The sequence below is a fragment of the Anopheles bellator genome, chromosome 1 (genome assembly GCF_943735745.2).
Source record: "Anopheles bellator chromosome 1, idAnoBellAS_SP24_06.2, whole genome shotgun sequence".
Taxonomy (NCBI): Eukaryota; Metazoa; Arthropoda; class Insecta; order Diptera; family Culicidae; genus Anopheles; species Anopheles bellator.
In genome coordinates this window covers 55701099-55725031 of record NC_071285.1, presented here as the reverse complement: position 1 = coordinate 55725031, position 23933 = coordinate 55701099, and the positions used below count along the sequence as shown (strand labels likewise).

At 49.1% G+C, this 23933-nt stretch overlaps 1 protein-coding gene across 3 annotated transcripts in view; it reads left to right on the top strand.

Moving 5' to 3' along the window:
• LOC131216092 (guanine nucleotide exchange factor DBS) overlaps positions 1-23933 on the top strand; it is a 35076-nt gene that overhangs the window by 3156 nt on the left and 7987 nt on the right. For 2 of the 3 annotated variants that reach the window (XM_058210510.1, XM_058210501.1), the window contains 9 exons: positions 282-671; positions 750-1336; positions 1398-1519; positions 2751-2871; positions 2950-3267; positions 3339-3548; positions 3735-3914; positions 21299-21418; positions 21511-21606. In XM_058210510.1, the coding sequence (XP_058066493.1) occupies positions 282-671; positions 750-1336; positions 1398-1519; positions 2751-2871; positions 2950-3267; positions 3339-3548; positions 3735-3914; positions 21299-21418; positions 21511-21606 (2144 nt within the window). Of the gene's footprint in view, positions 1-281; positions 672-749; positions 1337-1397; positions 1520-2735; positions 2872-2949; positions 3268-3338; positions 3549-3734; positions 3915-21298; positions 21419-21510; positions 21607-23933 lie in introns of all 3 variants that reach the window. The other variant, XM_058210518.1, reaches the window with a different exon arrangement.

The following is a 23933-nucleotide window of genomic DNA, read 5'->3' as shown; positions in this document are numbered from 1 at the left end:
AAATATCTCAAGTGCAATGGTGTCAGCTTAAGCAATTGCTTATAAATCATCCTCGGTTAATGTTTTCATATCCTTTGCTGTTTGGCTCTTTCTTGCTGGCTTTTCCCTTGGCCTGGTTTGTATATAAACAGTTTCTTCCTTTTCCCATTATTGATTTTTCCATCGATGGTCCGACTCATTCTATCCGCAACATGCAATCATTCGTGCATTATACTCTGTGATGAATGTTATGGTGAATGTTAAAATAGAATGTTAAGCCCCAATTGTTTCTTTTCCCATAGAAACCAATGTCAACAATGGTAGCAGTAGTAGCAATGCATCATCATATCATTCTGTCCAGCATCAGCACCAACATAATCATAGTTCCTTCCAACACCAGTCATCGGTAACGTCCATCAATTCAGTGCAAACTGTGCTAAATCAGAATCTGCAGAACTCCACCAACGTGAATAAGCTGATAGAAAATGTGTGCCAAAATGGGCACCACTTCAATCTGAACAAATTTGGTAGCTGCAGTTCACTGATTACGACAACCACCGGTCACGTTTCAACCAATGGTTCGACGACGCGGGACAACATGAACTCGGCGATCAGCGTTAGTTCGGCCGAGGAGCCGCTAAGTGTGGCGGACGTTGCAGAATTACTACACCCGCAGTATGCGATCATAACTGGTAAGTGCGTTAGCCGAGGGCTATTTACTTGGGTTAGCAGCTGTGTGTTTGACATAACGTACTTTCTTGTCGTTTTAGGCGGCAGATCGAAGGATGGTTGCCCGTTAATAACATTTCCCGATGTCGCCAACTTTCACAATCTCACCGACCTGGAGTACCAAAAATTGATCCTGTACCTTACGACCGTTCCGTCGCTGTCGGAGGCTGATTTGGGTTTTAACTTGATAATCGATCGGCGCAAAGATCGGTGGGCAGCCGTGAAGGCGGTGCTGCTGAAAATTTCCGTTTACTTTCCGGCAATGATACACTTCGTATACGTCATACGACCGGTGGGCTTTCTGCAGAAGGCCATCTCGGAAGTGAGCAATAAGTTTTTCAAGGAAGAGTTTCGATTCCGCGTGATTGTGTGTGCAACACTCGACGAACTGTACGAACACGTGTGCCGCAGTCAACTGACCCTGGAGTTGGGCGGCGAACTATCATACTCGCACCACGAGTGGATCCAGCAGCGGATATCGCTGGAAAAGTTTTCCGGCCTCACAAATGTGATCTCGTGCAATTTGGATGCGTTCATGAAAACGATCCACGAAATGGAGTTTCCCAACTCGGTGGATGCTACCGAAAAGCTGATGCTAGAGCAAGGGCAGCACTACGAAAAGTTGAAGGTAATAGTTGCTAGTAGCTTGTGTACTTGTGTACTTTACACATCCCTTTACACGTTTTCAGGAAGACATACTTTCCGCCGGTCGACATGGCGAATCACTACTGGAGGAGATGAAAACTAAGCGAGACTGCGATTACGATCGCGAAACGTTAGAAAGATTTGGCAACATTAGCTCCATAGAAAGGTAAGTTCTTTCGAGGACACTTAGATAAGAAGCCAAAAACGGAATCCAGTCTGTTATTGTTTTCGTTGTTGGAATGATAATCTTAGTTACGAATTGTAGGTAAAATAATATGTTTTCCGGTTAGGAAGGTCGAAGCAGATAAAACACCCGCCTTAGTCAAAACAAGAAAAACGAACTTTAATTAAAATATGGTTACGGAAACGATTCGTAGGGTTTAGTTCTTAAGTGGTATTATAAAGAATAATTTGCCTTGCACTGGTTGTTTCATTACAATTAAAAATATGGAGAAATAGATGCCTTCTAATCGATTCGTTCAGGTTTGATTCAAAATGGAAAATTTAATAAATATTTGCTTACTTTTTGATTACCACACACACCCTTTGACTACTAAATGCGATGCTTGAACAGTCATACTAATTGCACACTCGTCAGTTGTCACAATTTTAATTAATACATTTCAAATGTTGTATGTAATATGTGATCGAACATCTTTATGTATATTTTTCGTTGGGGACTTCAATGCACAAGAGATATTTAATTTGATTTCGGTGAAATCCTTACGATTGCCATTAAGTTCATCAGCATGCTATTTGATTCACATAAAGGCGTTGTGTGATACGTTGGCTGTAGATATTTAATCACATAAATACATTTGTAGCGCTTAGTCTTTTGAATTACATGATTAGGTTAGGTGCACAGTTTTGTTAATATTTCATATTGTCACACCACAAACTTAAATTTATTTTACTCTTAAAACTGTAGTACCTTGATATCAATCTTCATAATCTACATTTTCAACGTGCGAACCTATATATCTCACATACATTGTATCAAAATCGCCACACAAGCACAAACTACACTAAGAAAAACTATACAAAACCGGTTGAAATAATAGCACATTGCTTTAATCACTTTTGCCGAAACATAAGTCAAAGTAATGCTCTTTGCTGAATTGTACCTGGCATAGGTCATTATCATAATCACAGGATATACTGAGTTCAATCATCATCCATATCTGGCCATCTCGCATTTGTATCTGAAACGCGCTCACGCGGCTCTGCACAAGTGAATCGAATCATTGCTACATTTTCACAAGAGATCACCATAAACACCACAATGAAACACTTTTTGAACACAAACGCCACCAAAAATCTGTTAAAATAAAATCCAGTGCAAGGAATTATTTAAGTATCAGTATGCATCATCTTGATGACAGTCGCGATTGTCACAGACTTTTGGTGCAACTGGAGGAAACCGAGCGACACTTTGAGGACTTCTGGACCATCCACCTATCGCGGCTGAAAAAATGTCTCGAGCTCCGTCGTTTCGAACAAGACTTCCGTGAGCTCCAGGTAAGGGAGTAGTCCCCGGTTTGCTGCCTGCGATCATCCTGACGATCATTCTTTCTCTTTGGTTCTCTTCTTTCGCAGACTAATTTCGACCGTCATATGAAAGCCGTTTCCGATATGACCGAAATAGGTGAAACTGTCGCCCGGATGGATCATTTGCTGGAAGAAATCAAAGAATTTGAACACCTGTGCAGTGCGGATATGGGCCGAGCCCAGCAGGTCATCGGTACGGGCCAGAAGTTGATCGGAACGAAAGGATGCATAAGCTCGTGCCCGAAAGAGGTGGTACAACCGAAGTGTGACGAGTTGGGTCGCGTCTGCGAACTGATCACCGACCGTATCTCGAAACGCATTGAAACACTGGCCAAGGCGCGCGAGTTGATGGAACGCGTGGAAAAGGTTAGAATCGATGCTGTAGCGAGTACTGTTCGGGTCGGTTGTTAAATGCTCTCTCTCTGTGTACTTTGCAGGCCAATCAGTGGTGTGCTCGAGGAATTGAGCTGCTGGCGACGCAACGGATCGAAAAATGTTCCGTGTCGGCCGAACTAGCGGAGCAAAGTTTGCAAGAGATACAAAACTATCTGGCGTCCGCCGCGGAGTTTAAGCTGTCTAGTCCAAAAGAATTCAAAAACGAAATCCTAGAAAGTACAACATTGGAGACGAAGGCATTAGTGTCGCAGGTATGGTGAATGGCCAACATATTGTATATGTTGGATAGACTACTCCCAATAAGCCTTTGTGTTTCGATTGGATCCAATTTACGATCCTTTGTAGAGACATAACATAAAAGTACAATTTTTATTTCGACGAAAAGATTATGAATGATTTCCTCTAAACAAACAATGTGTTCGGTCTCCGTACCACAGGTTCTCCAGCGAATCGATGACGTTCAGCTAATGTGCGATAAACGTATGATGACGTTGAAGAAGCTAACATTAAAACCCCCACGTCCAGTGCAGACCGTTACGCCGGAACCGGCTGTTCCGTTGCAACCGCCCGGCGGTGCACCTCATCCCATGTTTCGCACACGCCGATCCTACAGCAAGGTAAGTGTTTCTTTTGTCCTAACCCGTTTGACGTTAGTAGTGTCTTCGTAACGCTGCATTCTCTTCAGGCCAAGTGTGTAAATTTAATTGGGTTTTATCAACAGCAAATCACAACAACAATACCCATAGCGTGACCTCGATTGCGGCCTGGAGCAATGCCAAGTGCTTTGTTTGCCAGTTAGCCCCGAAGAGGTTTTTTTTCTCTGTGGAGTGTCCCAAATTAGTTTCGAAGTGTTATCGTTTCTCTATTTCCAAAGCATCCCGCCGTCCAGGCGCAAAGGCGTCTTCGATTATGAAAACTCGGTCACATCGGTCAGAAAACAATGGTAGCCACGCACCGCACCCAGCACACTTCGGAATGTCACGAACGTTGTCTGATTAAACACTTCGCTCGAAGAAGCCCACTCATTGGTGCGGTCAAATGGCGTTTGTTTTGTTCGTTGAGATTAGTTCATGTTACATGTCGAAAGAAAATGTCTTTTGTAGTGAGTAGTTGGAACTTTCCATCGAAACTGCTGGCTCTCTTTTCGGGCGATTTCCAATCTGTGAATGTCCATTTTAGCTTTAGTTGACTATTTTATGCTATCGATTTTGTTATTCATTTTATGTCTTCCATCAACGAGACTCCCAAAGGTTCGACCTGACGGGCGTTGCGCATTGAAATTGACCGTTACATCATATTCGACAAAATTTCTCACACCCTTAACTATCAAATGGTAAATGTAGGTTCCATGTTTGATACGGTCTTCTTTTCGGATTGAACCGTTTGGTTTGTTACGGCTCGAGGGCGAGTGGATTTATTTATTATTTTCTCACGAATTTGCGGGTTGCAGAAAAGGGCGATAAAGAGAAGTGAGAAGAGAAATGGTGTCCGATAAAACAAAATTCATGGAAATATGCAAAGTTAACGTATATGGTGGGCTATTTGTTTTTTTTCTGAAACAGCATGAAATAACAAGTAGGCTTTGGTGTCGACGGACGTCGATTTCATCACCTGCCAACATTTAGGGTATCGCTCTGTGTACGGTCTGGGAACATTCCGATGCAAGGGGCAGATAACGAACCGAAATGGCGATGGAATTCGGAAGATGTTTTGTTTCGGGCCGTTTTGGGGCGACATTCAAAAAAATGACACGATGTTTGTGGCCTTATTGGAGTCTTTTGCCTTAGCGGCAGATGCGTTCGTGTGTTGGGTTATGCTTTCGTGCGGTTGTTGCTGCTGTAACACTCTACACGCAATTGAATCTGCCGCCGCTGATTACCGTGGAATTGAGCTCGCTTGATCATTCCGATCTTACACCCGCGGCCACTGTCGGGGCTATGTTCTCCTTCTCCAGAAATTCGAATAGCCCCATCGATGCGATCTACTTGGTTGCGTAATTTACAGCAATTCGAAACAATTGTCTGTAAACTATTAATTTTTGCTTATGAGGTGCAATTATGCCAATTTGATTACTCGTACTGGGATATCTTCCGCCGGTTGGACAGGAGAAGTCTCCACTGCGATATCCTTGAGCAAGCAAAACAATATTTTTGCAAAACTTTTCCAACGTTTTGAACCATGTTCAAACTTAAAAAACGGACAAGTTTAAGTTGAATAACTGGTTTATAAACTTAATACCATGTAAAACTAGATGATTGCACAAGGCCAGATGTCGGGTGTGGTTCTATCAAGTCGGAATTTATTAAATTTTATTGATCGGTCCATATAAATAACTGTTGCAGTTTATGCTTATTGATCTGATAATACCATTTTATTGATTTCGAAAGTAGAATAGTTCGGTCCAAAATAATAATCGATTGAATCCATGTCTCGCCGTTGGTCTCCCTCGCATCGCGTAACGTGGCGATAAGGCGTCCTGCTGGTTGCGCACTCAGTGACATAATTGTGTCCTAGTTATCCTCCCTATGTAGGGCACCCTAGTGGCTCACGATCCCATTCCTTACTTTTCCCGGGACTCATCCGGTTCGCCGACCGGGACTGGTTGCTGTACGGATTGAGTAATAAATTGCATCATAAAATCATCGTTTTCACGCCGGGGTTGTCTGTTTTTTTTCTATCCAGGACCGTCTAGTTCTGTCGGAAGATTTCTTCTCAACAACTTCTAACCGGTTATCGCTCGTCCGAACCATTAGAGCCTGCGTTTTCTTGAGCATCGGTGTAGGGATACGCTGCAGCGCACCCGCTCCCGGCGGAAAAACGTGTATGGTTATATTGCCTTCCAAGTTCACCGAATTTAGGTCGAGGCCCTCTGTGCGCTGACCGCTAACTGTCTGCTGCTACGATGCGCCCGCGCCTGTGCATTGCGTAATGTAGGTCTTAGTCCCTGGGATACGCTTGTAGTTTTTTTTTTTGCTGGAGACTCCAAGATTGAGTGCACTCGAGGCGGCGCAAGATGGACCGGTTTGCCCCGTAGATTGCGGCTGATTGCGGGACGCTGAAATCACCATTACGGTACCCGGCAGAACTGGATCTTGCTTGGGGTCCAGTGAATGGCTACCCTAATCGAAATCTTCCTGCCCGGGGAAAAACAGGAGACCGCTCAGGCCGCGACCGCCTTGCCGTTGCGTGTGCGGTGCTGGTTGACCTAAATGGAAAGTCTTAAAGATGGAAAGGCTTTTGCGGAATATTTTTGCGAACCATTCTCCTAACGGGATTTTTCACCGCCGGGGAAACGTTGGCACACTCTCCGTGCGTCGGCGATGGGGATGCATGCATAATGATCGTACAATCTTCGCTTCGGATTCTGAAACCAGTTTCGTTCTTATATTTCGCGTTCGCTACCCTACTTTCGCTAGAACCCTAGAACTTTCACCTTTCGTTCGACGTGCTTCTCGGCATCAGAGGGAATCTTTCTTATGTATTACGTGAAACAATCTCAAGCTCAGAATTTCTCGCCTGGTTAGGTCCGGCGTCGATATACCGTTACAATTTACTCTCTAATTCGATAACTGTATGACTATTATTCAATCACTGATTAATTTTTACCGCAAAGCGCGCAGTGTTGTGGAGCATTATCATCGAACAACCGGAATTCATTGCGCTGCAAAATGCAACTTAACTAAAGCCGTGGAAGTTGTGAAAATTTCAGTTATTTAAAAATATGCAAATTGCTTAAATCACGCTCCGTATTCGCGCACGTCAAGAATGCACTAATTGTTGATCCAATAAATATTTGTTCAGCAGCATCAGTTGATTGTTTGCAGCGTGGGAGCATCGCTCGGATGGAGTGTTGATGCCGAGTACGGTTCATTGACCGCAACCTGTGGTTGCAACCGCCCGATATTACGGTGGGCCACACAGCCAGCCTATTGGTACAGAAACACAATGCGAAAAAGCAAAAGTGAAAATGAATTACAGAGAGAGAGACTGCACAACGAACCGAAGCGCTGATAGCGGGAATCGAGTTTGCTTCTCAGCGAAGAATCGCTACCCACTAGCCGGGAATGTAGAGAAAGATGAAAAGTCCAAGCCCGAGTTATTTGTAGCGCTTTTACTCTTGCGCTACTGAAGGTGTGCTCCTCTTTCTCCAGTGTTTATTTTCTCCTAGCGCGCATTGTAGCGGTGGGGTGTCCCGTTTTGAATATGGCGCCGGCGACGACGATTGTTTTCCCATCACATAAGTGTTTGGGGCCCGGGCCGCGAGATTATAAATGAAGGCGGCACACGGTGTCCCCGGTACGTATGCATGTTGTGTGATGCGCGTTTTGATTTATTTATCACGAATCATAAATTTATTATTTTATTACGCTACTACACCTGTTCGAAGAACAACGCTCTCGAAAGTCTCACCACTACGCTCTATGGAACGAGAGTTACACAATTTGTGTTCGTGTGCGGTCATGCGCTATCTGCACGCTATCTGAAGAATGATTCAAATTGGGTTCAAAGTGTCAAACCAACTAAGCCTAGGCCATCGAGCTGCTCGTGAAAGCACGTTATTAGCGCCTCACTCAAGCCAGGGGCCTACCAGAAGAGTTACGTTACGTCAATCAATCCGAGAACGTGTGATGTACCGTCGTCCCCTATCACCAAGTGGCTACCAAACCCTTGCAGCCAGTTGTGACCGCAACAAAAACTAACTCAACACTCATTAATAACAGTTCCTGGACGGCCTACAATCTACCGCATTCCAGCACAGCACGGAGAACCGTGTTTCGTTCCAAGAAGGCGAGCTCTACCTTTGCGGAGAATGCTGTGTATCGAATCCCTTTCTAAATCACCACGAACCGGGTACGGCCACGAAGAAGGAAAAACCGATTTTATCCCATGCATTCTATTCGTTTTCAATCAGTTTGAAGAACTAATCAGTAGAGATGATTTTGTAATCTTAGGTTTGTTATGAATATTAAAAGTATTATTAGTATGCGCAGAAGTGAGGTATCTATTTATAATTGCAACCATTGTGCCCCGATCAGCGTGATGCGGTTCGCAACAATGGTCCCGATCCCTGCAATTGCATTCGTTGCATTTTCGTGATCTAAGTCAATTATGGGCGCCGCGTGAATGGTTGCATCGTGTGTATTGTTTATGCTGTTCCATTCCCTGGCCACATGGCGCGCGCATTCCTTTTGCCATCGGCCCCAAGTTCATCGATGTGTACCACCTACACACCACCCGATCCGAGGTGTCTGATAAACGTGCGCTGTTCGCGGTTCGTCTGAGAGGGAATGGAAATTGGGTACACAACACGGGTCGTCGATTTGATTGCTGCACTCGTCGTGTGATGCTCTTTACTTTCGTAAATGCGCATGTAAACCAAGGCACAGCCATTGGCCGCGCAGCATGTGTACCAATGCGCACACGTGCCCCGTGTGATCATGCGTTGTCATATGCAACTCTATGCTACGCCACGCCAAGCTGGTGCGTGTTGATAGAACGACAGGTTCTTCGACGCTATTGGAAAGCTTGTTGCATTTTCCACCTGTGGGAAAGTCTCAGAATGGACCGTCGGGGCACGGTAACTGGAGCGCGCAAAGTTAACTCTGAAACACTTTACTTGCATCACTCTATTCCCTTGCGTTGTTTGATACAATGTTGCACGTGAAAAATATTGCAAATGTCGAGCTGGCAACGTCGGGGGCCACTATCCGATTACACGCCCGTCGCGACCCAATGGTGTAGTGATCATCGTAATCTTTTCCCGATGCCACCAGACAAACACAGTAGAGTGTTGTCGGATGTATGACATAAGAATTCACCGAGAGGCGTGAAAGCAATTTGCGTCGATCGTCGATGGCCATGTTGCTGGCCACCTCGCTGTGCCATCTGCCTCCAATCACTGGCCGATTATCCAAGCGACCCGTCAAGTGACTTCCCCGTTCCGACACACTTTCCTAGTTTATGTCACTTACCGGATTGCAGCTGGACTTGGGGTGGTCTCTACCGAACATGTCTGCATGTTAGATAACTCGTATCTCCGTGGCAAATGAATTGCTTCACTGTTGAAACAAATAAAATGGTGCCTTTCGGCACCATTTCTTCCGCTCCAGAAGCTACCGACGATCGTTGGCGACAGTCAGTGACACTGCCGCCCCGGAACCGTTTGCCGTTTATGTCGCTAATCGGCGGAACCTAATGATGCCCGCGCCCGCCCGCACGGTTTGGGGTTGGATTCGTTCGGCTTCGGCCATTTCCGGCAAAGCGGGAGAGAAAAATCAGCAGTGCCCCCGGATGACGATATTTCTGCATTTTCGCGATGAACAATAGTGAACGACGGCCGAAAGGCAGAATGCAAAAGATTCCGTGCACCCCCTTGCGACGGTTATTGACAAACCGTTGCCGAGCATGTTCAGCAACCCGTTCAACAACAACAGGCAAAGTGTCGATCGGAACGCTGGGAAAATCGGCAGAAGATCGTAGTCTCTAATAATTATTTAGTTTTCTTTTTTCACGCGACACTCTGTGTGTAGGGTTCGAAGCTGACGATCGGTCCGGAAAAACGGCCTCCGGCGTCACTTGACGCGCCGTCGCCGCGGCGGGAGTGAAGAAACAATTGTCACTGGGCCGTGCTGGAAAGCCCAAACAAGTGGCGCCCCGTGTGCCGTGGAGACGTAACAAATGAAGTGAAAATCGACGCTTCGGCGGCCTCCTCGGTGCGGCCTGTCACGGAGAGGCGTATCAACAACAGGGCAGCAACAAGCAGCAAAAAACCAAAACGTTACAGCATTATGATGAGAGCTGCTGCGACTAATTCCTGTTTGACAGCTCGGCATTGTTCTTTATTTGAACTGAACTCGTAATAAATTGGCCGCCTCCGGGAGCTCTCTGTGGTGGGAGCAAAGGAAATTTTCACTTTCGCCGCGCCGCGGCTGGAGCCCTCCTGGGGGCTCTCTCCGTCGGGGTGGAAACAATACGCGCCGGATGACGACGTTCCGTGCGCCTGCTTCACTTTGCTTCGTCGTTAGAAATGCTGCAGCTTGCAGATCATAGCCACTGCAGTGCCATGGTCACCAGTGATCATAGCCTACTAGTGACGCACACTGACGTTCGGAGCATTGCTAACCGCATTTGACGTGCTGCACTGTTGGGGATATGTTGCTTTTGGCCAACCGTTAGAATGGCTCAGCTTGTTATTTAAAAATTTGGAATTTTAATTGTTAATCACTGAATCATTACTTCGTCCAAACTTTCAACGTACTATACAAACCGAGTCAAGGTTTGTCGAGTCAAGCGTTTCGCGAAAGAAAAGAAATTATTCTAATGAGCGCTGTCCAGATGAAGGGTTTCCCCAGGGAAAGAAGGTTGTCCGTTATCGATCAACGATCGATTGGTCGTGATGGGAAATATTGAAATTTTACCATTTAAGTCCGCTATCGAAAGAAGAAGCCCAAACGAAATGCTGAACGTCCTAACACGTTTCGACTTCTCTTAGTCAAATAACAAGAACTGCGAAACAACCGTGTTTCGCGGTGGCCTCCTTTTTGGCGGATACTTTTCGGCGCGCTCGCGGCGCCAAGTGGCCAAGTGGCCGCTAATTCACAGTTGCGCGGACGTTATTCGCATGTGACATCAATTTCATCGTATCAAAATAAACCGCTCCACGTGGCCCAGGCTCCGCGTTGCCGAATACGCGCTGCTCTCCACAACCCAACGGGATGTGTCTCGCAATTAGCTATGCAATTTGCCATGCTGAAGGCGCGATCACGGTCAAGTACCTCGTCGTTAGCGGGGAGGGCCCAGCGGGCGGAACGAATGAATGAACGAAACGATGTCCGTGCGATCGCCACTAGAGCGCTCCCCGCGGCCGTGGCGGTGTGGAAAGAGACATCGTGATCGTGTGTCGGAAGTTTGCGATGCGAATGAAATTGAGATAGAAAGCCTAAGTTCACCGAATTCCTCACGAGAGGTGTGACACGGTGTGCTGCATGTATGTTAAAGTTTGACAATGTTTCCAAATCGATGGCTATGTAGGTTGCTTCTTAACGCCCGTGTGTGGCACATAAAAACAAAATAATGGCAACGGAAGCGTAAATTGATACTGGTGGACAACACTCTCGGTAGTTTGTTAATTCATTATGCTACCGAATCCAACGAACCGTCTCCTAATTGGTTGCTAGTGGAGCGTAGTGTCAAGACGAGAGCCCCACTGACCAGGGTTACGGCACACCGCCAAACCAAATGTCTATGAAATTGGATAACGAGACCCCTCTGGGTGGTATGGTAATGTGTCTTACTCAAATTATACGCAACACCCCGGAATTGGGGACAAACCGAATTCGGTATTTTCGTACGCACAGCAGTAGCTTCGAACCTAAAAGCCCCCGACTTGGTAAGTGCTGGCTGTTGTGACTTCCTCTTACGGGATTTTGCGAGCCGTTCTAAAGCTTTAAACATTGGCGTTTTGCGCCCCTATAACAACCTGCATATATAATTGCACCTTGGTGGGGTTTCCATGATTAGAGTGTTCGATACAAGCCACATTTCTCGCGATCGAAAGATTGAAGAGACCAATGAAGCTCGAAGCACTAGCGGACAGCCCAAGAAAACGTTACCCCTTTGTGTAAAGCTGGAAAGCACCCTGAGCGAGGGAATGCACGATCGAGAGAGCCGCAGAGTCCGCATGAGAGAGAGAGTCACAAACAAACCGCGAGAGTCACGATCATGGTTTTGCCGTTGTTGCTTCAGTGAACTCATGCCGCGGTTTGTGCCGCCAGTGTACCTCACGCACTTTGTAGCGATCGGACGTGTGTTTCGGATCGTTCGGTGTTCGTCGATCGATCGAGCGATCACTGGAATTTTGGCAGCTCTGTTCTTACTGTTCTCGTGTGCTTAAAAGAGGAAAGATTTGTGCGCCAGCAAAAGCGACGAACTCGTGCTTCGGTTTTTTCCCTTAATGGCGACATAATTCGTTTCGCGTTTGTCGTTCCGTTCATCGTCATTGATCGTTTTCGTGTGATTCAAAGCAACAAGTGAGCAAAGTTTGCGTAGAAGGTAGAGTGTTTGGTGCTTGCGGTCATTGCTGCCGCAATCGCAGCTCGCTGATAAATATGTGCAAAAATGTGCAATATGCAACTATGCGGTGCCAATGCAAACATGATAAAATAGTTCAATTACAGAAGCGGCATCGTGTATTTTAAAATCGACTTATGCTGCGTTGTGTTCATTCATTCAAATTTCAAAGCTCGCCGCGAACGATCCGAGGAGCAAAAACAGGAAGGGTTGTCCGCAACACTGTTTCAATCAGTCCCGGATGTGTTATAAATGTGTTCGCAGCGCGGCTCAGCTAACCAAATCGCAGCAAATGGACTGTTGTGCATAGTTTTTTGTTGTTTTCAAGGGCCGTTGGAATGTACTTGCAGTTCGTAAGGCGCGTCTTACATTTGTTCCCGTGCCGTGCTCTCGTGCAGACGTTCGAATGTAACGGTGGTAAACGACACGACGGTGCACTTGCATTCTGCTCCATTTCGTCCCCGATTTTCGGTGACGGTCGAAAATGATCGAAAAATGTGCAATGTGTTAGCGCCCAATCAAGCGAACGAGCTCTGTGCGACGAAGGATATTGCGTGAAAATGTTGACTTCCTTTTCGAAACGCAGATGTTGCAAATCTGCGCCGCTCATTAATCGATCACTCCCAAGCGATCGGTGCCCGCTGTTTAAGTGTAAGCGTCGTTGCTGCTGATGAAGCACCGGTAGTGTGTAAAGCGCGGTTTGGGTTGGAAAAGCAAAGAAAATACCACGCGCGCACACTTGAGAAAAACACTGCGCCTTCTCCGGCCACCGGTTATTCGACCCACGAGCGACCAACGGGGCGGAGGAATTAAGCATCATCTTCAGTTGGAGATGGTCGGAACAGGCCGGCGGAGAAGTGCGCCATCTCTAGTGCCGAGAAAAGAAAGGCGCCAATACAGCGGAGTGGGCGGAAGTTGAAAACCCGGAAAATATTATGCACAACGAGCAATTTTTGGCCCGCCCCGAGCTTCGGACGATCGATTGTTGTGGAGTGCAGATCGATCGCGGAAGAAAGCGCTATGACTAGTGGAGTGAAGCAGAGCGAACTGTGCTTGTGAAGATCACAATTTTATCAAATGCTTCTCGTAATTAGTTTCTCCGTAATTCCTGCCACGGCCGAGGTGCGGACTTTGAACCAAGTTTCGACCCTCTGACATTTGGGGAGATTAAAAGTAGGACATACGACAACACTCATGACAATAAAAGCCTCTCCCTAAGATGGTGTACAGTAAAAAGACCCCCAAATGGCTTTCGAGACGAATTGTTGGCCACAAGACACGACCCCCGAGAGAGAGAGAGAGTTACGTAAGGGGGTCCACAGTCGGGTCTCATTTTTAACAATATTCGTCACAACCGTCACCAGCAGCGGGCGAAAGGTCATCAATCGTGTCACGGATCGTGTTGGCCCCCGGTGCGGGGTCTCCAATGGTGCGTCCGAAGCGGAGGAATGTATACGCAACGCGCAACCCACGGATGCGGAGAGATACGGAACGCGCCGGTTTTCTCGTCCATATTTCATATGTTCGATTCGGCCAGCCCACCAATAATTAACACACCGGCTGACGGTGTAGTTTCGTTTCAACTAGGCTCTACTAATTTTACTTTCGTTCACCGCGCTCGCATCGTTGCGGGATCAATTTATGTCGAATGGCATCCGTTTGTTTCGAGAGACCCGACGGAGAAGATCCGCGCTCCGTGGGATGCCACCGGGGTGGGAATTATTGTGCGCGGGGACGGCTTTCGATTGTTACGCCAAGCAAAGCACCACACCTTCTCGGGCTGGGGTCCCCAAAATGATGCCGCCGATACTGTGCCGATGTAGTAATAACATGCTCTGGAATATGCTGTGCGCAATCGGCGGCCGCCGGGTGGTACTACTTTTTTCCCACGGAATTTCTCTTTCTGAATCCCCTCGAAGGGGCGGTGGCGGTCTCCTTCCGCGATGCGAACGTACGCGCAGGTGGAAATGGGTGGTTGAACTTTAGCCACCGGCTGTTGAAGTTCACCACGATGATGTTTTCAGTATCGATTGCTGGCGACCGATCGTTATGCTACTTTTTAGAACAGTAAATTCGGTTGCCTCTCATTGTGGGCCAACTTATGTTCGGTCCGGGGGCTTCACTCAATTGTCCGGCGACTGGGTGACATACATCCAATAATGGTTGCGAGCAAAAAAAAACATCGGCCCCATACCGAAAGTGCGTCAGCGATCGGTGCACGCGGGAATCGGGTCCAAACCACTGTTAGCGTTATTGAATCGGTGAAATTTCGCGTATTTCGAATGTTGTTTCACTAATGGACCGGTGATTTGGTGCCGCTGCTGCCGGTGTGCGGCTTACGTAAGGCCAAGCCTCTGTGCCAAGCGAACTCAGGCTCTCCTATTGTGTACTCCACGGCGCTGGTGGTACTCCGGCCGAAAATTGGTAGAAAACACTAGCTCCACCGGCTTAATTGCTGTTTTCCTGGTGGAGCAAATTGTCGAATTCAATCGCTCCTTGCATCGCTCCCGATCGCCCGAGCCTCTCCTCCGCGATGAAGATGCGGAAAACCCAAATTGAACGCACGCACCACCGTCTTCACTTCAATTTTGGCTTAAAAGCTTTCCGAAAAGCTGCCCACGCTGTTGCCCACGCGGTAATAGAACTCTCATCGTGGCCAGGAGCCTCGTGGCGGGTAACGTAACTCGGAAGTTGTTGTTGGCTTCTTTCTCTCGTGTGAAATGCAGCCTAAGACGGCCCAGCGCTTTCAGAGCTACGGAGAGCATCGTTTGCATAACATCTCTCTAAACACCTCGCAATAATAACACGTCTACGTCAGGGTGAGGCATTTAAAGTGGAAGCATTTGTTTCTTAACGCAAAATACATTTTAAAAAAAATATGTTTTTGCTCAATTGAAAAATGCTTTATTTTGGTCGATAGAGATTTGTTATAGTCACTTGTTTTATATGATACCGCTTAGGACATTAGTCGATCTGACAACCAATTGTAAAGACATGGGGTTGGCCGATGCTTCCTCTGTATCAGCAATCCGTGTAAACAACGGCTGCCCGTGTGAGTCGCGTGAATCCCATTCGGGGGCTGCCTCTTTTGATATGCTGATCTTCTCCTCTTAATCATAGTTTTATTGTCATGAGTGTTCCATTGATCCCCTGTTGCGTTTCTCTTTCTCATAACCAATAAACGGGTGATCTTGTATGGTAGTATTGGGCTCCACACGACACATCTCGCTCTGTCCCAACCCTCAGTTCAGTGTCTTGTGCTTCCGCGATCAGCTCGAACATTATATGAACCGTTTCGTTGTGGCGACCAAATCGACTGATAAGTTTAATTCTTCACCAGTTGACAGTAGCATTTTCAGCAGTGTATCTTGTGCAGTGTCGAACAATCAGATACACCGATTGCGATAAACAATTCACTACCAACAACAATTCGTTCGGTGTTGCCGGGTGTTCGGTGTGAAGCGAACAACAAAATGTGAGCAAAATGATGATACATAAGCCGTCACGTGTGTCAGCGCATAGTAAATCGCAGCCACAGCCACCACAATCGGTCGCTTCCGCCGGGAGACATGCGGCACAGTTGGCCTCTCACTTCAGGGAAGCGAACCACTGCGCATCCGGGGCCCGGATCGGCCACTACGACGAAGGAGGAAGCCCCGGAGATGTAACTGTACCGCAGCACCAGCAGCAGCAGCAGCAGCAACAGCAATTTGCCCGATTCCGAAGCAACCGCAGCGCCAGCAGCAGTCGCGGGGTGGTGTCTCGAGTACCTTCTGGTCATCATATTGTCGTCGAGCCGAAGGTAGACTGCCGCCGGAAGAGCACGGCGCCGCCGCCGCCACCGCCGTCGTCTGCAACACGAAACCGTTACATCGTCGATGGCCACGAAGATGATGGACCCAGTTCGACGGACCGCGTGCCGAAGATGGAACTGCTGAAGCTGAATTACGTGAGGCACAAGAACGAGGAGACAAAGCGGCCATCGCCATCATCGGCGATCGAGCAAAATGACGCATGCCCGCGCGAAAGGCACGTTGTCACCATGGATCACAGCGCGAAAAGTCGAAACGTGGTTAGCAAACCGGTCGGTGGTGGTGGTGGTGGTGCCGGAGCCCGAAAATCGGCCACATCCGAGGATGCGGCGAAAAGTGGGCCACCGCCACCGGGGGGAGATGCAGATGATGGGCCCGATGGGCAGAGGCAGAAAAGGAAGGAGGCCGACGGTAGCAACGGCCAGCCGGAGGAAGCGGGCAAAGCGGGCAAGTATCTTGTCTACAAGAAGCATAACGGTTTCGGTGCCAATTCGGTGGCCCCGGGAAATACGGATGCGACCAGCGCCAGCGCCACCACCGCCGGTGGGAAGCTACAGTACATTAACGATTCCGATATCAAAATGAAGGCCTCGCCGAAGAAGAAGTACGCCCTGTTCGATCACAAGCGCAAGAGCAAGCTGGAGACGGTACAGTACTACTTCGACAGCCGGAGCTACGAGCGGTACGTGGACAACAAGCTGTACGGTGTTACGACCGGGGGCAAAACCACCCCAAAGACGGCGGCAGCGACGTCGCCGTCACCACAGCAACAATCGCTGCAAAAACACATCCCGGCGTCGTCGCCGCAACAGCATCCAAGCAACAATCGGCCGAGCATGATGCGAGTCATCCATCAGTCGGCCGCCGTGAAGCGGAGCATCAACGAGTTCCGAAAAAGTGCCCCACCGAAACCGGTCTCGGTAGAAGCGCCGGCCCAGCTGGGCGGGACCAGCACCGCCGGTGGGCTGAAGCAGGAAAACTGTCGCGTTTTCAAACTCCAGAAAAGCCATACCAGCACCAACCTCCTCACGCGCCATAAGTCTATGAACGATATTCATCGGATAAATCAGTTGTTTCTGGAGTCGCAATCGGCATCGGAACCACCGTCGGAAGCCTCTCCTCCCAGCCGTCTAAATGGGTGCGGTCACACGCCGGCACAGCGCACGGAGCCGGCCAAGGCGAAGGCACGTGACCCACCGCCGGTGGCAGCGGCCGGACAGCATCGGTTCGAGAAGCATCGCAAATCGGATGAACCGTCCGCCAAACAGCAAAAGTACCTGGTCCACAAGCGGCTGAGCGCGCGGTACAAGACCAACGAGGATACACCCAAAGCCGAACCACCACCCGTCAGCAGTAGCAACAGCCTGGGACCGTTTTCCGCCGAAGACACCATCCGGAAGCGTATCCGGAAAATCATTGACAGCCAGAACCAGATCGGGTCGGTGGAAACGCTCAACCAGGACGAGGGTGACGAGCACGCCAGGCAACACCAACACCAGCGTCAAGCGAACCGGCAGCCGGACATCCCGGACGTGGGCAAGTATCGGCTGCAGCGGTCCAAATCGGCCGGGATTCTCGTACCGAATGAGATCGAGCAGAAGAACAATGGTGTGCGGAGTACCAAAACTACGTGTGGTTTCAAGAACTGCAAGTTCTCCAACTGTCCCATGTCTTCATCGTCGTCCGCCTCGTCCACCGCATCGACCGCTTCGTACGGTTCGTCCAAAACGACCGTTAAGCTGGGTGGCGGTGCCGAGCAGAAGGCGTGTCACTGCGCCAAGTCCAGCTGCAACTGTGCCGGCCCGAAGAAGGATCCGTCCGATATTGTGACGAGCGGCAAGCGCACCTCGATCGTGATCAACGACGGCGACGACGATGATGTGCCGAAGCTGGACATACTGGAGTGTCGCACGGTCGGTGGAGTGCTGCTGAACAACGTCCTGAACGAGAAGCTGAACAACCATTCGGCGAAGATCAAGGAGATTGACCTGGACGGTAACCGGATGGTGATTGAGAAGTGCATCGCCCCGGAGACTGGCCCGGCTGGGGCTGGCGGAAAGTTTGTGGCACGCCAAAAGTTCTGGAACCAGCAGAACGAGCGAAACATCAAGCTGAAGAACAATCCGCAGACGAAGGCGTACGACGATAAGATCAACATCAACAACAAGATACGGAACGAGGAGAACAACAGTATCAAAATCTTCATCAGCAGCAATCACCAGCAGCAGCAGCAGGAGCAGCCGGTTTCGTTAATTTCCAGCAGCAGCCACCGATCGTCGTCCTGTTCGTCTGCGTCCACCACGTCCTCATCGTGCGGTTCGATCGGTTGCGAGTCCGACAAGGACGATGGGTACTGCGATCAGAGCGAGCGCTCTGCGTCTCCGACATCGAAGCAACCGACGTCGATCGTGTCCACCATCAGCACGGGAAGCACGGGTAGCAGCAGCAGTACGGTCTGTAGTGAATCGACCAACATTTCCAGCATCACCTGCACCCGGAGCCAGCACAGCGGTCAGGAGGAGGGTCCGCTACGGCTGGTGTCCGCCAATCGGTACACGTCCAAAACCAGCATACGACTCGGGTGCGATGGTTCGCTGTTCCTCAACAACGCCTGTTTCCCGGTGACCAGCTCGGACTCGGATGATCGCTCGGCCAGACCGGACTCCGTCGGTTCGCCGTGGTCCGGTGATCGTTCCAGCAGCTCCGAGACTAGTGGTGGCTCACGGTGTCCCTGTTCCTGTCAGTGCAAGCGCGCCAGTGTGGCCCTCTGTGGGGACATCTCGGGCAAACGCGGTGCGCACGTCAGCTCCATTGACGTGGGCCTGGGTGGCGGCACCATCGTGGAGTGCGAAAACGTGGGCCTGTTGTCGGTGATCGCGACGAACAGCGACGGCGAGGTGGTTCTAAGGAAATCCGCCGGGGTCACGTGCGCGTGCAGCAAGCAGGGCATGAAAAGCAAGCACCACAACAAGGTAAGCCCCCCGCGGTTTGGACAAATTCCAGCGCGCAAAGAAACCCTGTCGAATGCCCAAAACAAGGGATGTGCCTTCGGTATAATTAACACGACAAATCAAACGATTCACTTTCTCTCGGCACTCAGCTCGGGTGGTAAGAGTTTAAGCGATAACTTTTTTATAAACTGTAGAATTAATCTGAAATTTCCGCCCACTCCGGCGGTCGGTTGGGTCCAATCAGCCCCGTTTCACCAGCCGGGGGCCCATGGGAAGCCACAGTAACGCCTAGTGGTGGTGGTTAGAGGTGTTGCAGAGCTCGTTTGGCCTTTTCCGGATCCCGCGCGGCGAAAGAAACCTTCCACGGTGCGGTTACGAATTCATCCGTCTCATGGCTAATTAGGATGATCGTAATTACGCCAACAAGCAGCCCTCGGAATGGTGGGCACTATCGAAAGCGAAATAAATGTGGTGTAAAATCCGTGCAATTTTGAGGTACAGTACCGGCTCAGAGAGGTACTCCTGTCGGCTGATGAGTCCCCGCCACACGAGGAGTTTCTCTGCGCAATTTTCAATGCTATCACTTCATTGGCCAGCGGTTTCTAAATCGCTCTTTTTACCATCGGGAGCTACTGTACGCGTCGTCGTGTGTCCGATAAATAATGAGAATTAAATTTAAAAAACATATAAAATGCAGCTATATTAGACAGAGTTTGGTACGTTCTTCCTCTTTCAAACGCATCCATCCATTTCATGGAAATCGGAATCGGTAGATTTGGAGCCTTTTACAGAGAATGAGAATCGCTGGAATGTCGTCATAAATTAATCCTTACATGGCCAAATTGAGCTTAGGGAATAAGGAATAGTCTCATGATAATAGAATAGATACGGAGGGTTGTTGTCCTTTTTGGCGGTTTGAAGCATGTTTTGCGTATGATGCGTTAGGCGATCGTCCTTTTGGTCGTCTGATGATTTGGATCTTGTGAACGCCCAGGCCAGACCATTCATCGCACTTCCATGTCCTCACGTCCTTGAAATCATTTATACCACAGACAAACTCCAGCTCTACTCGTATCTTTATCTTTAGATATGAGCTCTACTATTCTACTCTACTATTCTACTATTTTTTTAAAATTAATTTTCGTTATTTATCGACCATACTGTGTATGATGTGTTGGTGGGTTTTGAGGGCCCAAAATGTGCATAGCGTGCCCCGTAATTGTAAGGGTTTATTGATACCCTAGGTGTACCTATCAATTAGCCGTACGGTGGAACCGTTTGCCCAACCTAAGAACGCTACTGAGGAACAACGATCGAAGGGTAATGATCACTTACACGCTACCCTAGGGCCCCCTCTTAGTCTTGAGGGGTCATCCAACCGGGTGGTTTTCCCGGTCCCGCCCAACGGGGCTTAAGCGGGCTTTTGGACACCATATACTTCTGCGCGCACTCGTGTGCCCAGTTAGCACTCAGCCTTCAGCAAGACTGTGGATGTTACGCAGCAAATGGATCGAATCCGGCGAGTCGCGGTGCGCGGTCTATTTTGGTCCATTTGCGGGCGCCATCACTCCCAGCCCGGCCGAAGCGGTCGAAAAGAGAAACTGTGCTGCTACCTCGTCGTCCGACTGGCCCGCTGGGCGGTAAAAAGGGGGGCGGAATTAATTGTAGATTCGTCCGTCTGTCCGGTCCGGCTGGGGGGGATCTTGTAGAAAAGCCTAAAATGTTCACAAAACATAATGCTGCGGGCGCGTTGCTTTTTTTTCCTTTTGATTCACGAACGACCTCGATCCAGTAGGGGACCAGAGTGTGGCCTGGGCGGGGGGCAAACTTTCTTTCGGCCAATTTCATTTCGGTTCGCGGTTGCGCTGCTTCTGCTTTACTCGCCCTGTGCGCGGGCTCTTCCCCGCGGGAACCACGTCGTTAGCGCCACGCCAGGAAGGCTAAGGTTTGTTTGCTTTCTTCTTCGTCCGTTCTTTTTTCCTGAACCGATTCGGAATCGAGCGAAACAATTATCCATCGCGAGCGTGTGAGGCGCATCGCATCGGTTTAAGCATTTTTCCGACCTCAAGAAAATCCAATTTCAGATTACCCTAGCCGCCGGTCAAAGCGAGTGTTGAAGATGGAATAATTTTGAGTTTTTTTTCTTCCCTTTTCGCTTGTATTTCTCAGATCGACAGCTTCTCGGCACGGCCAAGGTCCATCGAAGGTCCGCCCGACTCGGGCATCTCGATCAGCAGCGATACCGTCATCGCCAGCTCGGACAGTGATCTCAATTTGCAAAGTCAAACGGTAAGCGCGGTCATTCCCATCACGACGGAGAGCCCGCCTGGAACAATATACTTACTGACATCGAAATGGGTTGTTTTACCTTCTTCTTTTAGGATTCTGACGAACGAAAGCTAAAGCGAGGGCATGTGCTGGCCGAACTGCTGGAAACCGAGCGCATCTATGTCGCAGAAATGGGGTCCATTTTGCGGGTAAGTCCCAAAGCACACCACTTATGTCCTTATGTTTATGATTTACACCTTTTTAGAGACACTTTCGAAGCTTAAGCCACTTGCGATGAAAAACTTACGGCGACGGGTTGCCGGAAAAGCATTTTCAAACTATCACAATTATGAAACTCAAACGAAACTCGAGCGCGCCATCCTTTTCAATTATCGGACTTGGCCTTGATTAGGGTCGCCAGATAGTGCGTGGCGCTCTCCAGGCGATCAGGCGAGAGAGAGAGAGAGAGAGAGAGAGAGAGAGAGCATTTCCGGCCACAACATGGCGGGGTCCGTGTGCGGTACGCATTATGCGCAAATGAAATGCGCTTGGTCCGAAGCGCGGCCGTAATGAGTCAATCGGTCATGCTCCGGGTGCCCTGAATCGGGCAAAAGTTGGGGAATTTAATCTAAGCGGGCACCGCAGCGGGTCGTTTATGTATGTTGCTCTCCTTTCTCTCTCTCTCTGTCTCTCTCCATTGCTCCCGCATGGGTACACGTGACCACGTTTTCTGTGGAATCATCTCTCCTTCACTCCACGGCTGTGGTCATTTGCGTTCGTTCTTCCTTATTCACGCTTTCTTCATCTGATGCCTGGGGCGCACGGTTGGGTTATTGGGCGCGCGCAATAAACCCAACTTAATCCGCTGGAGCAATGGAACACAGGGTCTGCACGACGCGAATCATTATTTGCTGCCACCAATGTGTTAATATTTGATTGATTGATGTCGCGGTGGCGCGGTGGCATTGGGTTGCCATTATGCGTTACACCGACAGGCCCGCAGCTTGATTGCAGATTGCGTTGAGTCGTACAAGCACCGACTTACGGAATACCAACGCTATGTTAAACCCCTGCGCGTAACGGAAACGCGCTTAACGTTGGTGGTAGATCTCCGGGCTGATGGTGTGGCTCCCCGAGCGCGCAATCTTCTGACCTGTTGTTGTTCTAGTCAACGGTTTTCTCGCGGCTCACCGCTCGGACGGATTCACGAAAAACCGTTCTACCGTTAGTTTCGTTTCATATGAGCTCACTAGCTATCTTTGTGTTCGCCCGCTCGTTTGTTCCTTGGCTCGCCGTCCCTAGGCTGGGCTGTCCATTTCGCATAGTTAATCGGTGATCGCCATTAAAATCGGCCGCTCGGCGCGCGGGAATGACCGCCCCGGACCTGGCAGAGGGCCTGCGGTGGTGGCGGCGGCGAGGGAATGAAACTACGGTTATACGGATGTGCAGTGAGCGTTACAACAATTTTGCCACCGTTTTTCAAGCCGTTCGCAAGGCAGACACGCTGCCAAGAAATGACCGATGATGACGGCCACAGTTAGACGGCCACCGCCGTTTCCGAGTCTTCTTATGATTTAGTAGAACTTTGCCCGGAGCTGTGCTTGGAGCGATCGCACAGATGTTCGGTGCTTATTCGGCGGACACACTCGCCAAACCGGACCGAAGTCCGGTGCATAAAAGCACGGAAACTGTAGCGCGGAATCGACTTTTACTAGAAATGTTGTAATGAAGCTCACAGGACACGGATTGCACGCAGGCAAGCAATAGCATTAATCACTCAATCTAGTGTATATGGTATATATAAAGTTATCAATTAGTTCCGGTCAGTTTGGGTGTGTGGCTAGCAATATTGCCTGCCATTGCGCCTATCATAAACCCGTCGGGTGGGGCTTATCACGCACTGTAGCAACCACCACAAGGTCATCATTTTTGGCAGGAAACGTCTGTTGCTTTCGCCAGTTACGTCAATGTTGTTGCCGGTAATAATTGAGCTTCGAGGCTTTTCCTCAGCAGCTTTTTAAATCATCTTCCCAATATTAGCATAGCAATGCAATCGATTAAGCGCCGTGCGCGGAAGTGGAATGCAAACAAAACGGACGAATTATGTTTGCTACCGAGTGCGATCGTTTTATGCAGCCAGAAAAGAGATGCATTTTGCTGCCCGGGCATAATGTGGTGTGCACACATGGCGCAGACGATGGTGTGGATGTTCACACAAGTGCGCAGCGTCTGTCTGGCGCATTTAATTAGTCGAGCAGCGGTGCATGCCGAAAACTGATAACGAACGCTTTCCGGATAACGCTGCGCAAAGCCTGGCGTGGATCTTGCAAAACGCGTGGTTTGTTGTTCGAAAAAAAAAAATGCGAACGAGATCCATCATTTCATCCATCACACGCCAAGGAAGCAACGAAACCCGAACGGGGAGCGAAAAAAGCATTATTTTTCTAGCACACCCCAACAGCGGTGCCCATTATCACCTAGCCGCGCTATCGGTGGGCATCGATGCTTATCGCGCGCGCGCAGCATAGAAAACATA